The sequence below is a fragment of the Aquila chrysaetos genome, chromosome 13 (assembly GCF_900496995.4).
Source record: "Aquila chrysaetos chrysaetos chromosome 13, bAquChr1.4, whole genome shotgun sequence".
In the NCBI taxonomy this organism is placed as follows: Eukaryota; Metazoa; Chordata; class Aves; order Accipitriformes; family Accipitridae; genus Aquila; species Aquila chrysaetos.
Window position 1 is genome coordinate 16,776,900 of NC_044016.1, and position 17,536 is coordinate 16,794,435.

At 36.7% G+C, this 17,536-nt stretch overlaps 1 protein-coding gene across 2 annotated transcripts in view; it reads left to right on the top strand.

The window, feature by feature from the left end:
- PRKCE (protein kinase C epsilon) overlaps positions 1-17,536 on the top strand; it is a 309,344-nt gene that overhangs the window by 197,982 nt on the left and 93,826 nt on the right. For both annotated transcript variants that reach the window (XM_030036001.2, XM_030036000.2), the window contains exons 6-10: positions 2,037-2,169; positions 5,044-5,186; positions 6,373-6,469; positions 8,153-8,367; positions 9,675-9,848. In XM_030036001.2, coding sequence (XP_029891861.1) covers positions 2,037-2,169; positions 5,044-5,186; positions 6,373-6,469; positions 8,153-8,367; positions 9,675-9,848 — 762 coding nt within the window. The remainder of the gene's footprint in view (positions 1-2,036; positions 2,170-5,043; positions 5,187-6,372; positions 6,470-8,152; positions 8,368-9,674; positions 9,849-17,536) is intronic.

Here is a 17,536-nt window from a genome sequence, read left to right on the forward strand (position 1 = left end):
AATTATTATACAGTAATTTATTTCTAATTAGTAAACTTTTTATAACATCTGAATGCTTAAAGTCTCAGTGAGCTCTTTCCACTCCTTTTCATTTTTAACATTGACTATTTCTGAGTTAATATGAGTTTTGTCATTTTAATTCAAAAGAAGCAGACTGGAACCCTTTATCCCTTAACTGCATTTTTTGTGACTGAGTCATTGCCAGCTGATAGGATAGGCATGCTTGGGTGTCTTGCATCAACATAAAAGACTGCCCAGAATTTGCTTGCAAAGCCTCACCTCAACAAAGACCACATCCAAACTGTCAAAATTTATAACGAAAGCCATCTGTGTGTTGAAGAAGGCCCATGGTTACTGTACAAGATGCCAGTGATAACACAAGGTATTGCATAGTTAACAGGTTTTCCAACGTAATTACTCCCTACCTCTAGCAAGCTTTTTGTATATTAATAGAATTAACACAATATGTGCTTTATGTATCACACATTTAAATAAATGAAGACATCACCTGAAAATGAAATCAGCTGCCTTCAGAACCATACTTTCAGGGAGGTAGATATATCTGCCAACAGCACATTCAGCTCTGGATCAGAAGAGAAAACAAAGCAATCCTTTCACTTGGGTTAAAGGTCTCTCTCAGCTGAGATGGCCCTTTTAGGCTTGATTAGGAAATTAATGTTAATTTCTGTGGACAGTCATACACCAGGGAGTGATGTGACTGCTGGTAGTGTTCAGCTCCCTTAAACTCCTCAGCTTTGGGGTATCCTTTTATGGCTGGGTTGATAGGGGACAGCTGGGGAGGGGGAGGGGGTTTATTGTTTTCTAAATAGTTGTAGCCCTCAACTGTAACCAGTGAATGCTTTATCTTATACAAAAGTTTTTTGTTTGTGTTTTAACAGAAGAGCTAATGAATGCTTACTGTCCTGTTCTGTTTTGTGCAACACCAAGGACTTACTGTCTTTCACCATAGGGTTAGGTGAGGTAGTCTGTGGGTGATCCCAGTTCCTTAGCCACACAGAAAAAGTATATTTCTTAGTTTTGTTTGTTAAAAACCTACATTTATATGCTTGAAAAAGCGTAGTTTTACATTACAAATCAGAGTTGTATGTAACGATGGTTTTAAGGTGCTCTTCCAACTTTGATATGAATTTGACTGAGACACTAACTGATCTCATTATTCCTGTGCAATTCACTACCATTTTTCATACTGGAAGCATTCTTTAATATCTGGTTCACAACCAGTATTTTACGTCTGAAACTTGATCACATGCATAGGATTGTGATAAAGGACTGTGTATAGGATTGTGATAAAGGACTGTGTTTGGCTAGTGCTGTTTTTGCATAGTACTCGCTGGAAGATACAAACTCTTGCATGGATTTATATTTCCAGGCTCCAGACTGGTGGAGGCTTGCATGCTTTGCTGATGTTATGCTCTCATTGTTTAGAAGGGGTGCTAGATCACTGGAGAAAAGCCAGCGGTAATAGGAAAGGGAAGGAAAAACATTGAAATAAATCTCCTGCTATGCAGTGGCCACTATAAAAACTTATCAATGACATCCTTGAATTAGCAATAAATTGTACTGTGGAATCCCTGAACGCAACAATTTATCATTGTCATTTTCATAATCTAAAGAAGAGTGGGATATGAAAAGGTAAAGGGGTTGTGATGTATTTCTCTTTCTTATTAATCTATTAGTTTGGCCTCCTGCTCCTGAAACAATTGGGAGTGACTTCCTTGCCTTCCACATTAAGAGATCTTTCCTGATAGTGATATATTTGTTGTTCCCAGAAGTACTAGGAAGTAGACTTCAGTCTTTATCTCTTGAACAACAGCAGCCCTTCCCCTTCTTTTCCCCAAATAAAGTAGTGAGACGAACTCTAGAGCTGGAGTATATCTAATGCAAAGATCATCCAAGCGCAGACCTATTTCGTCTTGTTTGAATTCTGCGTGGTTTCAAAACATAACAGGGCCTCAGCATACACTGATTATAAAGAAATTACTTAGAATGAAATATGCTGTGCTCTCCTTTTTCAGGAATTGGGATCCCAGCGTTTCAGTGTCAACATGCCTCACAAGTTCAGCATTCACAATTACAAAGTGCCCACCTTCTGTGACCACTGTGGTTCATTGCTCTGGGGTCTTTTGAGACAAGGTTTACAATGCAAAGGTAAGGATTACCACTTCAGAGCTTTTTTCTTTGTGAGTGACTTGTAGACTTGGAAAGAGTTCAAGTTATTCTGTCTTTTCCAGCATGCACAGATATGAATAGAAAGTAAATAGCAGACTGCTGGAGGGATTGCCATCAAGGTTAGAAAATGGTCCTTTACCCTGTCTGCAACACCAGTCAATAACAGATGCAGAGGACAGAGGTGCAGAAACACATTTTGGACTCACTGCTATGTAGGTTTTTTGCCACATAGGAAATCAGAAGTTGACAGAAAATTAGGAGCATGAGAATTTACATCCCTTCAGCTTATATGCCTTTTGTGTTTTCAGGTTTGTGGTGATGGTTGTTAAACTTTTTAAACATCATTATTCCAGCTACTTTTCCCTTTAATACCGTCTTCAAAAATTACTATTATGTATTGGTTAGGCTAGGCAGAACCAGTCCTGTGTGTCCATATCCAGAAGATAAGTATTCTGATATCTAGCTAAGTCATCCTTTGTGATGGTCTGCCTAGCACCTCTATTCCAGAAAATAAAGGATTCATTATTTTCTGCAGCTTAAGGACTGTGTATGTACAGTAACTGTATATGAAGTTACTGCTGGAAGGTGCATTCATGTCATTTTAGCTGACTAACGGAAATGGCTGGTTCCATTTCACCTTGTTTCAAGCAGATCTGTATATTCTAAATGGGGGAGAAAACAGTACAAACAATTGCAAAGGAACGCAATATTTTAGAAATCGTGAATTAAATACTTCAATTAGTGGGTTGATGGGAATTATGTCATGAAGATTGTAATATTCTTAGAAAGTAGTACCTAATGAAATTATAAGCATTTTCATTTTGTTATACTTTTATGAATGGGTAGGTCCATCTCATAAATACCAAAATCGTGTTATGTACACTTCCCAACTGCAGAAATGTGGAGTCACACATGTATGTATAAACACGTAATTTATGAAATATATCCTTTTCAGTATTTAAGGTCAGACATAACTAAAGGTGAAGGTCAGACCTAATGTTTCATGTCACAAATTGCTGAGCAGCAAAGGAAAGAAGAAATTTATTTCATGCCAAAGCAGTACACAGTGAGAGCATCCTGAAATTCAAGCCTTCCCTTGTGATTCTAGCTAACGAGCAGTGATAAAATGTTAGACTCTAAATACTGTTTACTTTACTACTATTGAAGATTTTGTTCAAATGCTGTCTTAATTATGGTGGAGATATGTTCAGAGAAGATTTTTCAATTAAACCTGATTTTTTTTTTCTCTCTGATTTTTAATCAGAGCTATAGTATCTCTCCACTTAATCTGTGAATATGTTAGTTCACTTTCATATTCTCTCTCAAGTACCACAGTGGTTCATTTGCTCTTAACTGTAGAAAATAATGTTATTTCTCATATGTATGCATTTACTGTGTAGCAGCTGCATAGAAACAATAGTTCAGAGAGCCTATGTTGCCTTCTCCATGTTCATAAAATCAGTGCCTATAAAAATGCAGTATTTTCTGCATGAAATCTGGAACTCACCTGAGCTGTAAACGTCATTTTCTCCATGCTTTGTTTTCTCTCTTAACGAGTGCTGAACAATGTTCCCTTCTTCAGAGTTGTACTTGCTTGCCCAGTGTGGTTATTAACGCCATGAAAAGCTTATTCCAAAGGTTTATTATTATTTTTTTTTCACTGCTTATTCCTGTGCTTCTTTTTACAAAGTATGTTCATGAAGTTGGACTTCACAGAATTTTCCTGCTTGCTTTATTTCAAGCAGTTCAGTTCCTCAGTGTCCACTGTTATGGATCCTAGGTCAAACATTTTACTTGCCACTGAGCTTTTATCACTGAATATACATGTAGTGAAAATGCCATGTGTAGCAATTTCTTTTTGCTCTTCTTGCGAACTGAAACATACTTGAAGAGGAAAGGCACCTGCTTTATGAAGTGCATGGTTACTGCTGCAGATACAGTACCTGTCTGTGTATAGTCTGAGATAAATGTGATTTGTTTCTTTAGGGCTTATGCAGTGAAAGCATCATTGATGAACAATATAGTGAAATGCAGCTTTATAAATACATACTTTCTGATTTTTTTTTTCTCTAGAAAGTAATGAAGTGAGGAATTTGTGCAATTGAATGTTAACCTAGTATTTAATTACACTTGCAGTTTTGCTTGCTTTATGCCTTTTTCCACAAGAGGGCAGTGAAGTGTAAGATAAAATGTCATTGACTCCTAACAAATCCACGCTATGCTATTTTTAATGGAGCTATGTTCTTCTCCCGCCTAACCCATAACCTGGAAGCAATGTAACCTTTTTTCCCCACTTACTAGTATGCTATTTTAAGAAGATGGTATTTAAGAGAAAGAGCTTAGTAAATGGATTGCCACCTAAAGAAAGAGTGTCTAACAGTGCCAAAGACTTATTAAAACTTGAAACACTGTTGGTTTTATGCCTGCCTACATTAGTGGTTAATCTACTTGAGTAAAATAGGGTAAGAAGCAATAATACATGAGGAACTAAAGTTGTGCTCAGTATGAGAGCAGAAGTGGACTGCTAAAATCCAAGCTCTGAAGGACTTTTCTTCTAATTCAAATTCTATTTAAGATTTATAGGTTCATTAGGTATTTTCATTTGCTCCTGTGTCTCTTCTGGGTACTGTGTGAAAACACTGTTCTGCATTATCATAGCAGAAGAATGATAATCAGGTTGATAATTTTATATTACCATTGAAGTGTCACTGGAAATCCAGCTAAGTATTTTTCTACTGAAATTATATTTATTTGAAAAAGTTACTGGTAGGTCCAATAAGATGTGGTTTAAGTAAGACAAATGCATGCCAAGGTAGTATTTAATTTACTCTATTACTTTACATTTCATTGCAGTTTGCAAGATGAATGTACATCGACGCTGTGAAACGAATGTGGCACCAAACTGTGGAGTAGATGCTAGAGGCATAGCTAAAGTTCTTGCAGATCTTGGAGTCACTCCAGATAAGATCACTAATAGTGGGCAGAGGAGGAAAAAGGTAGTTTCACTACATCATATCACATAAAAAATTTGAGATAAGTATGGCTGTATTGTAACTTTACTAGTTGGGGTTCAATCCCACTCACTTGACTTGCACAAGAATTTTTTTTTAAGTCAGTACAGAACTAAGACTTTGGCTTTTGATTTATGAGTGCATGTCATCTATTCTGAATTTCGATATGAAATTTACTTTGACCTGCTACAATTTTGCAAACCTGGGGTTTGTAGAGAGTCTGGAAGGATTTCCGCTTTTTAATTTTGACAAAGGAGGTTAGACAGAGAGTCAGTGTCTGATGCAACAGTTCATAAAAACAAATGTCTCTTTGGCTCAGAATTGGCATTGGATATTTGATTGATTGAGACACAGCACTACTCTATAACATTGTAAATGCTGATAAATGAGCAATGGACTGATTCTCATGAAGAGGAGCTGTTTGCTAGATGACAGTTCCAGGGTTATCATCGCTATTATATGAAGGACTAGACTGTTCTAGAAAAAAAGCATAGGTCACCCCAAGTACATCCAAAGCTGATGGAGTTATTCTGGATTGATAATACGTATCCTGGATCAGAATTTGGCCACACTTTCTATCTCTATTCGCATGATTGTGACAACACACCCATTGCTCTCACTTATAGAAATAGGCAATTTTTACCATAATTTCTTAAAACATTGACATTTGGTTTTGTTCATTTTCCTGATTATTGCACACTTGGATGCCATGTACGCTGTTTTAAAATGTTACAGAAACATAGAAAACTCAGGAATAAATTAATGAATCTGTGACTCCTGGGAAAAGATGGCACGTCATTACTGCATGAGCTAGTTTGCAGTGCTTGCTAATACTTGTTGTAGTTAAATGTATTTACCGGATAGATTTCTACACAAACTCATAGTGGTTATTCAAAACTTTCCCACCTGCTGGGTATGCTTATTACATTTATTCCATCCTAAGAACCTATTTTTCTTTAAATTGCTGTTTTTTTCTCTGTTTATATTGTGGTCTCCATTTGATGTGATGCCATCTAGTGTATGGTTGAGGTCCTGCCAGTGAGAATCTGTAGGGGTAGAAAATATTCACTTTCCTTCATACTTCTACTTGTGAATTAATGTTGTTAAATTAAATTTCCTCTTGGCATGGGAGGATCTCATAGCTGAGTACCCCTTTTGGAATTGTTCTTAGCTAATTGCAGGTGCAGAGACTCAACAACCAGTTCCTGGAAGCGCATCATCAGAAGAAGATAGGTCAAAGTCAGCACCAACTTCTCCATGTGATCAAGGTCAAACATCTCTTTTTATGTCCTAACTGATATCTATTGTTACATATTTTCCTTCTTTATGAGGAGTTAAAAAGCTATCAGCCCCAGCCTCTTTAGAACCAAATCAACAAAGCAGTTACCACCAGAAAATGAAGCATTTAATGTTAGGAACTGCAAGAACTTTTTTAAAAGGCCTGCTTCTCATTTTGTTTAAATCTGTGAAATTAAGTGGCTTTTAAAGGGAAAATTATAAAACATTCATCTTAAAATATTGTTAAGTTTACTAGATGAGTCCTTGCCTAACCAAATACCTTTCTGAAAGGAGGTTATATATTCTATTGTAAGAGTGAGAACGTTTTAAATAGTACCACGGAACCTGAGAGTGCCTTTATTTATCTGAAAAGCCTCTATCTGTTAATAAGTTTTTGAGACAAAATTGCCTCCTTGCAATTCCATGTTGAACATTTACGGTAATAAAAAATTCTGTCCAGTTAGGCTATGCTAGTGTGTCTGTGTGGTCTCCAGAGGCTTTGTAAAACCGTTTCTTTTCAGTGATTTTTTTCATGCATAGATTTGTAGATAAATATTTTAATCTTCACTGATATGACCTGATTTCATTGAGCTGAACAGCCTGATTGACAGAATGTGTATGTCAGCAGCACTTTTTGAATCTGACCTGATTGTTGTTTTTAAAAATCAAAGTCATTGAGGTACATTATGTACCATCACGTGTGTAAACTGATGAGTGAAAAATCTTCACACCAAGATGTAGGAAGATGGATACCTTTGTGTCAAATTTTTTGAAATTTGTTTACAGTTGAGAAATTTCTCAGCCTTATTTTCAGGAAAGACACTTCCCAAGCTCCATGGTAGTAAGTACTGTAAAACTCTGAGTCCAGCACTAATTTAAATTTGTCAACCTTTTGGTTTCGCAGACAGTATTTTGGTTAAATATTATTTTTTAAATATCTGATCTTTTGCTTAAAATAAGAACAAAGAATTGTCTAAATTCTCTCTTAAATTTCACTTTTTTAGCTGTCCAGTAAAGTTGTTGCTTCCAAGGCCATCAGGCAGAAGTACTATGCAAGAGCTTGAGGCAGAGCTGAGGTCTGTTAGTCACCAGGACTCACTGTGTTTAACACGGAGAAACCTTCAGAACCATTTAGCAGATCTGCACAATTGCTGCTTGAAGTGGCACTAGGAAGTAGTCAAATACTTTATTGGCAGGTGTCTAATAACAGCTGGAGCTGCGTAAGATGCTCCATTCATGTTGACTTCAAGGACTGGGACGCCCAACTATCCTTTGAACTTTTGAAGATACAACCCTAAAATACTTAAGCAGGAAGATGAGTAAGTGCTGCAGGAAGACAGGGGTATTCAAAACAAAATACTTCTCTGTGTACAGGAACACCCAAAAATCACTAAAAACAACTATCTGACTACTATTCTGGCTTATCTTTCAAGTTTCGGACATGTCATTCTCTAAGGTTCATTTTAAAAGGCCACCCTTCCTGTTAGAGCAGGGTTTTGGCTGATTACTGTAAGGTGGAGAAGCAGTTTGCTAAATATGTATTCTTAACCACAGAATGCTCTATACAGCATTCAGGGATGATATATGTCCCTTCCTAAAACTGGTACAGACTAACACAGGCTGTTTTTCTGATGGTTGGTTAAAATGAGCACTTTTTTCTCACTTTTCCACAGAAATCAAAGAGCTGGAAAACAACATTAGGAAAGCGTTATCATTTGACAATCGGGGAGAGGAACACAGAGCAACAGCTACAATGTCAACAGACAACCAGCTTAACAAAACTGGGGAGAATGGTGAAAATGGGGAGGTCAAACAGGCCCAGACCAAGCGAATAGGCCTTGAAGAGTTCAACTTCATCAAAGTATTAGGGAAAGGCAGCTTTGGCAAGGTGGGCAGCTTTTTTTTTTTTTTTTTTTAAACTCAAGTGCAGGCTTTTTTTTACTGTACTCCTTTGAAAGTATTCATAATGACATTCAGAAAGTGCTTCCATCCTAGCGGTTTCCTAATTTTACCCATTGGGTAAAAGTGGCTTTTACCCCACAGATCAGGAACATCAGCCTCCTGATCAGCTGGCATTTTCTGTGCTTTAGCTTTCTTCCTTAACTATGGTCAAGCCTTTTGAAACAAAATGTCAATGTTTCACTATTTCAGGATATTGGTAATGAGGACATACATACAGTTACGTACATACTGTTCAACAAGATAATTAGTTGTAGTCAGGCAGGAAAAATCAGCCCAGGAATAATGCTGTGGAGTTCTGAGTTCATTCCCTTTCTAGATAATACCCAGTTCAAGTTTACTTATTTCACAGAACAGTTTGTGTGCTTATTTTTCCTCAGTGGGTGTGTTCAGTGCTGGAGGAAGCAGAACTCAAGCATTTCCACTCAGATACAAGTGCAAGAGGCTTAGACAGCTGTCAGAAATACCAGTATGCAGCAAAGATGCAACTCACCAGATACCTTCCCACAGTAGGAAATTGATGATAGTGGAAGGGGCATTGCTCTATTTACAGGGCTTACAGATTTTCTTTTCACTGTGCTGCGCACTGTGGAATCAAAGGGGAAGACTGAAATGTGAATCTGTTTCACAAGTACACTCTTCCTTCCTTGATACATGGGAACTGCAGATGCAGGGGAACAGGGCTGAAGGAGTTCTTTTGTCTCCCTGTTTTCTAATCCTTTCTCTGAAGGTTACCCTGGCTCCAAGCCAGAACTGACCTTAAACAGAGTATAGGACTTGAATCTTAAACAATAGTAGTAGTTAAAATCAACAACTTTAAAGCAGCTGGAATGGTACATGGGATTGTATACTAGGTTCATTATACACAAATTTCACTACCAAAAGTGGGAGATAAAAGTGGGAAATAAATTTCTGTTCTATATTAACTTACTTCCTTTTTTAGTTTTTGAGATCTCACTAGTAGGCACTCATTACAATATTTGAATGAGGGGATAAAAACTTCTTATCTTCTGCATTCTTAACTAACAAACAAAATAGATACTGTCTGTTTCAAATTTAAAGAATACCAGAGGTATAATTTTCTAAAATTACATTACTTTTAGTTTTATAAATATTCAGCTTCATTCAGGCAAGTATATAACTGTCTTTATATTTCCAGTGCAGTCAAATGCATATGCAACCCTGCATTTATGGTATCTGTTGTTCATATGCAAACAGAATTTCTGTTTGTTTTAGGTAATGTTAGCTGAGCTAAAAGGAAAAGATGAAGTATATGCAGTGAAAGTGTTGAAGAAAGATGTCATACTTCAAGATGACGATGTAGACTGTACAATGACAGAAAAGAGAATTCTGGCATTAGCACGGAAACACCCATACCTAACACAACTTTACTGCTGCTTCCAGACAAAGGTAAGCTCCATGAATCTTTTACCAGTTTGTGCCCAAGGAACAATATTCACTATTTTCAGAATAAAAGACAGCAATGTAAAAAGTACAGCAAAATTTAAAAAATATTTCTGAGAGGTTTGTGGCATTTCAGCATTTCAGTAGTATTGAACAGGAGTACTAGCTGCTGTTAAGTAGCATAAATACTATTACCTTGTGATTACCAGGAGATGGCAGTAAATGAGTTAAAAAATTAAAAAAACCCTGCATGCATAAACCACAAAAAAACCTACTAAGCTGCAATTTTCTGGGTTTCTTCTGTACGTTAATAGGGTGTATCGTTTGTTGGATTAAGTACAAATGTTTTTAACGTCCAGTATTCAGAGTAAAAATTCTAAAATGATCTTCTTAGAAATGAGATTATGGCAGAATACTGATCTTTCCAGGTTTTTTGTGCTGTGTAGTATACAAAATGTTCAGAAAAGAAAGCAAATAGGTATACTGCTTATCAAATAAGTTCCTATAGTGCTAATGCCGCCCATGTGCTTGAGGAGCAGGGAGAAGGAACGGCAGAGAGAGCTGATAATGACAGCCTGTTCCTGTGCTGTGTTCCTTGTTGGTAATTTTTCATACAGAATTCCTCTTCATAGCACCTGTCTTAGATTTGCTGCTTAAACATAAGTGAACGTTTGGATGGTGTAGCTGACTGTAGGATTTCTGAATCCATTCAGTCAAAGTGCTTGAAACCAGTTGTGTTCACAGAACATTTCTGGGTTTCATTTTTTAGTCTCTTACTTCTCCCTTGTCATTCAGCTGAGCTGACAGTTTGACAGTCTGACAATCTGACCTGATTGTCCAGAAAGCTTTATGGACAAAAAAACCCCCACAAGGTGAATCTGTCTTGCAGATAGAATACCAATCATATATAATGATATTTACAGAAGCATCCTTTATTTTTGAAGTGCCTGATAAAATGTTTACTATTTCAAAGAACTAAGGTTCGAACTTTTGGCTCTTGAACTAAATATGCCATTCATTCAAATGGAATGAGTTCCTGACCTGTAGGGAATAAGTTTAGACATTAGGATATAGGTATGTTTTAAATAGAACACTTGAAAAGCAATCAACTTCCTTCAAACTTCTGGGCTTTTTTTTTGTTTCAGTAAGATACTACATTTGAGTATTTGAGTTAATTTAATGGAAAAATTTGGCAAATTAAATGAATAATTAAATTAGCATATTGAACAAAATTAAGAGTTACTAATGGCGTGTATGAGTCTATGTGTGTGCATGTGTAAATACCTACATATTCACATATTACAACCTAAACTATGTATGGCACACATGAGCAATTGCAGTAACTATGTGTGTAGAATTACAGAAAATCTGTGACTAAAAGGTCTTCCAGCAAAGTTGTCAGGAAAGATAAATAGGGCAGTGGGAAAACCATAGGAAAATGGCTAGTAGGGTCAAGATTACAGTGTGTTCAAATATGCAAATAATAAATGTTTAATATGTTTATACAGTTCTTACAATAGTGAAGATGCATTAGCCTTTTATATGCTTTGAAGTTGACACAAAAAATTGGCCCAGGAAGGTGTGTATACAATTTATGTCTACAATGGATGTTTCATGCATTCAGACTTTCATTTGAATATATGTGTGAACATACTCTTTAAATGTTCTAACGTACTACTTTAGAATCTGTAACTACCATTGAGCGTATTATTTCAGATGAAGAAAGTGATAAAAAGATTGTACTGGGGTGAAGGATAAACTCTGTGAACACAGAGGGACCTTTAGGACTAAGGCAGACCGCACTCCGTGAGGTGTAAATAAATGTATCAGCACCCTGATGTAAATCATGTGGCAGAACATCGGTAAAGATCAGTTTTACATTAAGTGAATTATGACAGAAGGTTCTCCTGCTACTCCTCTGGTTTCCTGGAGCTTTCTTTCCTTTTTTATTTCTCATCTGTTCTCCCCTCTTTTGTATCATGCTTTCTGCCTTCCTCCCTGCTCTCCAAAGCCATTCATCAAAGAAAGATATTCAGAGATTCTTCTCACAATCTTCTCTCTTCCCAGATCCCTTGACCAGATAGAAACTATAGTTTGTGGCTTTGCTTGAACTCAGAGGAACTGATAGTTAAGTGATTTATAGTTACAAGTCATAGGCTAGTGACTCTTATCAAACAATCAAAACTACACCTAGTGATACCCAATCAAATTAGAAGTTCACAGTTGAATAATTGAACGGTTTTTTTGAGCATGGCCTGTGAACAATTTGCGAAGAACTCTATAAAGAAACAAAAATCCAAACCATATGTAAAAGCAAAAGCAATACATCTGCTAAAGCTATAAATTATTTATGAATGACAACAAATGAAAATGTACCAAGTAAATTAGTCACTGAATGATTTGCTAAGGTTCAGTGGAAAAACAGGTAGAAAAACTTGTTCAAACAAACATGGTCCATGGTTAAAATAGCTTTACTGTGACAAAGGCTATTGTACAATAGAGTTTAAAATGTGTTTAACAGTAGTGTATAGTTACTTATGCTGCAATTGTATGTCATGCCACGGCTGCTGTACTTTGCAGAACTGGTCCCTGAAGTGATCATGCTGGAATTAAATTTTGCATTTCAAGTAGAGCATATTTGCTGTATACACCCTGACTTAATGGGAAGATTGACTCAGTATTCATTGTTAAAGCACTCAGAGGCTGACTTTATGTAATGAGATTACTTGCTTTGTTCCTTTTCCACAAAAATGTGAATGTATGAGTTTGACTTTAATATTGCAGTGTTTTCCTTCAGTAATAAGGTGAAGACATTGCAGAAAAATTGCCTAATATGCTTTTTAGAGTAAATATGCTTCAGTATTACTTGTTTTTTACATGGAGCAGACTTTTCATTAGTATCATTTACTACATGATACTATTGTTATCACAACAAGTAAGGGATCATATTTAAATTTACCTTGGAATTCAGAAATCATGCCAAATAATGGCTAATAACAGCATACCCCATACACCAATGTGGTTTTAGCCCTACATATCTGAATTTACTTTTAGCAGTCCCATCTAACTTCCTTATTTTAAAGGAATATTCTTGGGACTGGTATTTCTCACGTTCCTACTTAATCGAAAAGCTAACTTTGATGAAACCAGTTTGCTTTAAGCCCATCAAAAAATGAGCGTGCCCCCCCAGTCAACATTCTGTATTAAAATTATGTATATTCAAATACTGTACTTCAGGGGTTGTTTTGCAATCTTCTGCTGTGGCATGGAAGTCAAGAGAGCTGGGTTCTGGTCCAAAGCTTGGGATAAAGTATGTGAAGCTGATACATGATGTTTTCTCTGCAATAGTTTGAGGTATGAACTCAGCAACCCAGTCCTACCCATTAGAAAGAATGTAAAATCTACAGGCAGGACCTCAGCTGATGCATGTTTTTATGTGGAAGGAGCTCAAATAGTTTAGTGTAGCGTATATTATAAAACCATGTCACAGTGGATGCTATTTTTCAACACTCCTATACTATGGCAGCATTTCCCTTCTTGGTTTTCCAGAATATGGTCAATGCATATATCAATGTATTCAGAGGTTTGAGTTCTGTTTTGCATGTGGTCTGTCAGCTGGGATATAAACAAAGAATACCACATTCTGTATTTGGCAGTCCCATAGCGAAACTTGCCCAAGGCCTAGCATACAGGGTACAGCATTTTTGTAATAACTGACCTTTGCTTATCATCATCTTTGATTTATTCAGGACTTCGTTGTGTCCTTTATTGAGAAAATGTTGGGTTTTTTCAGCACTACTATTGTTTAAATTCTTTTTTCACTCTTCCTCCTATCTTCTCTTTCTCTTCTATGTGCTAGTTCTTTCTATTTTCATTAAGGAGTACCTTACCTGACAATAATGCTGATGCTGCCCAATTTCCCTCTCCAGTGTGTTCTTCACTCCAACCTCATACCGTGCTTCAATGCTCAACTATGGAACATTATCAGCATTAGGTTTTATTGATAATGCTTCAGTCAGGTGGCTGGCAAAGGGGGTTAAAATATTTCTAGAGCTATTTTCTCTGAAGACGTTTCTGTATTTATGATATTTCATTCACAGTTGGAAGGTTCAGAACTGTGAAAACTAAAGTCTTTTTTTAATGGAAAGTTGAGATTCTACAAAGTAAAGGTATGACTGGTTTGACTTTATTCATCCTACACCCCTGTCAACCTTGTTCATAGTACTTAAAATTTTCTAGACCTCTACCCTGAGATGCATACACATATATGTGCACACCCTATAATTTATAATGATTTATCCTAATAAATACTTTAAGAATAATCTGTTTTTTTAAATTATTTAAGACAGTGAAAGCTTTATTATGATAATTCATTATAAATTTAGAAGACTGGAGAGCTACTGCTTTTAACATCTACCATTTGCTTTTTTATCCAACTTCGTGAAATTAGATAATTTTGAAAATAGTGCTCTCCTGCTCTTTTCAGAGTACTGTATTCCAGAAAATTGCTTTAGTAGAGAGTACTACTAGTACAGAGCAATGTTTTCTGTTGAATGATAGAGTTGCGTAACTTGTAAAGGACCCTTAGTCAACGTTTATAGCTATTTCTATTAGAGAAAACAAGTAATTAAATAAAGGATAGAGAAGGTCAGAAAGTCAGTTACTACAGGTAAATAGTTAGACTTATCCCCCCCCAATTTTTTTTTCTCCTTACAATTGTCTGCATGTTAAAAGCAGCATACCTATTCATAGCATAGGTCCTGAGCTGACCTGCAAGGCCATTCACTTCTTTCCTGTGTTCTGGTGTTGTAAGGTAGAGATTAGCCACATGACAGTGGCAGAACTGAAGGACATCTAGAAATAGGCTGTAGTGACCCTATTATAACCATATTGATCCCTTAACTGTCATGTTCTACCTAGTGGCTTACTACTGGTTTATCCTAGATAGTGAGTACTGTGATTCAGATGCTATTCCTTTCTGTGTCTTTGCACTGTATCTAGCACACTCTGACTAATGCTAGAAGGATGGTGTTTATAAAGCCAAGATTTAGGAGATTTTCTTTCCGTTTCAGCTGTCATGATGTGCCTTCGATTTTGGCAAACCTCTGGACCTCTTTCTGCATCAGACCCTTTTGTAAAAACCAAGAGTAATCAGTCCTTCTTCTACTCATGGCTTGTATTTAAATGTTTCAAAAAAGGGTTTGGAAGTCCAGAAGTACAATACTATTATAGTGTACAAGGATCAGTATGGAAAAGTGGAACATTGCAAAAGGTGTAAAATGGAGTTCCATTTTTAAAGGGACTTGTTTTATTTGTGTAAGAAAACAGCAAAAGGAAAGAGAATCATATGCTTATGATGTCTTTAAGTCATGTTTTCTTAATTTAAGAAAAATCACTGTAGTATGTGACCAAAACTATCTTTGGTAGTGGAAAAGCAAGTCTTATTTCTCTTACGTGTATTTGTACAAAAAAGTAAATGCCTTCTGCAGTAATAGCTCAGAGGAGTGTCATTTATGATATACAGTGCAAATTAACCTGACTGGTCACTGTTACATTGATCTGGGCTTATAATCCATTTTATCTGGTATTCTTGTACTTTTGTTGCTAAGCAGCTAAAGCCATTATGCAGATATTGCTATATGGATGTAATCAGTTTAACACAAGTTTGCATTGCCTTTTATTACTGATTAGTGTCAAATTAGAACTTTTTAGGGCCCAAATCTGTTCATTATTATCCCTGCTTCTGTGGATTTATACATGTGGAGACAAAAGACTAAATTAGCCCCTGTATTTTTAGCTACTTCAGTGCTAAAATATTTTAATACAATTTAAATATAAAATTATTGACAAAGGTTTCTTATTGGTAGGTGTTAACTGTGGTAAAAAAGTAGACTAAAATGGTAAGTAAGCATAGAGCAATGTTATTTATACTGTTTATATTATGTTATCTTTTTATATACATGTATACATATTTATATTCAAACTTAATTTTAATATTTTATTTAACTGTATTATTATATATGCATATACATAGAATACCCAGCTAGTTTCTACAGGCAGTTCATATCATAGGAAATTAAAATGAACTGATACTGACTCATTCTTCAGACTATTTCCTGAAGCGCTAGAAGTTAGAGTGGTATCTGGTGATGTTTCATATATCATACAGTCAAGAAGTCATGTAAACACATGAAATTTTGGCAGAATAAGGTTTTTCAGAAATTTGGGTACTGTGTATGTTAAATTTAGATTTCCTGTTGACTGCTACACAGTATGAATGCATCGACCGCAATCATTGTATTGTCTAAAAGTAGACACTGTGGTAAAGAATATTTGGAACGGTAAAGCTGATGATTAAATACTGTAATCATTGTCTCTCACACACACAAGCCCCTATATCCAGCACGTTGACCCGGTTTTGGGAAAGTTGCTATTATGCTGCTCAGTTATTGCTAGCTGCTCTTGAAGGATTATTAAAGCCTGGTTAGCTCACTGAAGATTCATTGTTCACATTAGTCCTTTTAGTGTTAAACTGCAAGTCAGGCTATCAGTGCAGCCAGGCTCATCAGGGGCCTGTAGGAGAAATTACTCCTTCAGCATCAATCAGAAGAGTCTAAATGCTTCTCTTTCAGACAGGAAAGACTTTTATTTTGTGATGTAGCACCCAAACTGAACAGGACTCTTTCACAACCTCTCAAAGCTAGGGCTTGTTCCTAGTTTGCATGTATACAAGTGAGTGCTGCAGCTGCAGCTCCATGGATTGCTTTGCTGTAACCAACCGAGGCCTCAACAACCCCGGGAGTAGTCCGGAGTCAGCATCTGTGGCCAGAAATCACTGCAACTGCCATCATGAAATAGGAGGGCAAGCTGGAGATTGTACTGATTTTATTTACCTTGGTCCTCATGTCTGCATATTAGGGTTTTAGAGTTAACTATGCCAGTAGTTCACTGTGTTAAAAACATCTTAGTGTAGCCAAGTGTAAAATTCAACTTCAAGATTTTAGTCCTGATGTGATGATCATGTGCAGACAGGAGGTTTTTAGGATAACTGGTAGAGCTAACGGCCTTTTAGGTACTGTTCTCATATCTCTTGGACAGAGTAGCTGGAAGTACATATTGCACACTTTTCCTCTTGGGAAAAATATGTTTCTCCAGTTGAGGCATGTTCAAGGGGAGGAATTTTCAGAGTATCTACCAGATGCTTTGCCAGTAACTTTCCTGGTAAGTCTGTCTGTCTGTCTTGTACACTGTGCTTTAGCAGAGATCAGAGAAGACAGGAATATTGTCATCCAAACAGGGCAAAGGGGGTAGCACACTTTGAACAGAACTTAGTGGGTCCACAAAATCTCTGTGTAAGCTTTGCACTATGGCTGTGTTAACATCATGCTGGTTGGTTCCTCATCTGGCATTCTTAATCTGACAACTTTTGTAGGAATGGAGTACTGTTCCTCATACAGCAGGATAATTGAACAATGTTGCTTTAAATGAAATCCTACACATTAAGGCTGGATTGTGGCCTTTCGTTTAGTTTCGTCTTCGGAGAGAGGAGTGGGAAGGGTAAGGGTAATCCGCCTTGTGGCACACAGCCCTTGGAAGAAATGTGCCTGACTGGTTTGTAGCAGGATCTGTTACCCTGCAGCCATGTGCTGTGACCCTCATTTCTGTCCTTCCTCTGCACCTAGGTCTTGAGACCA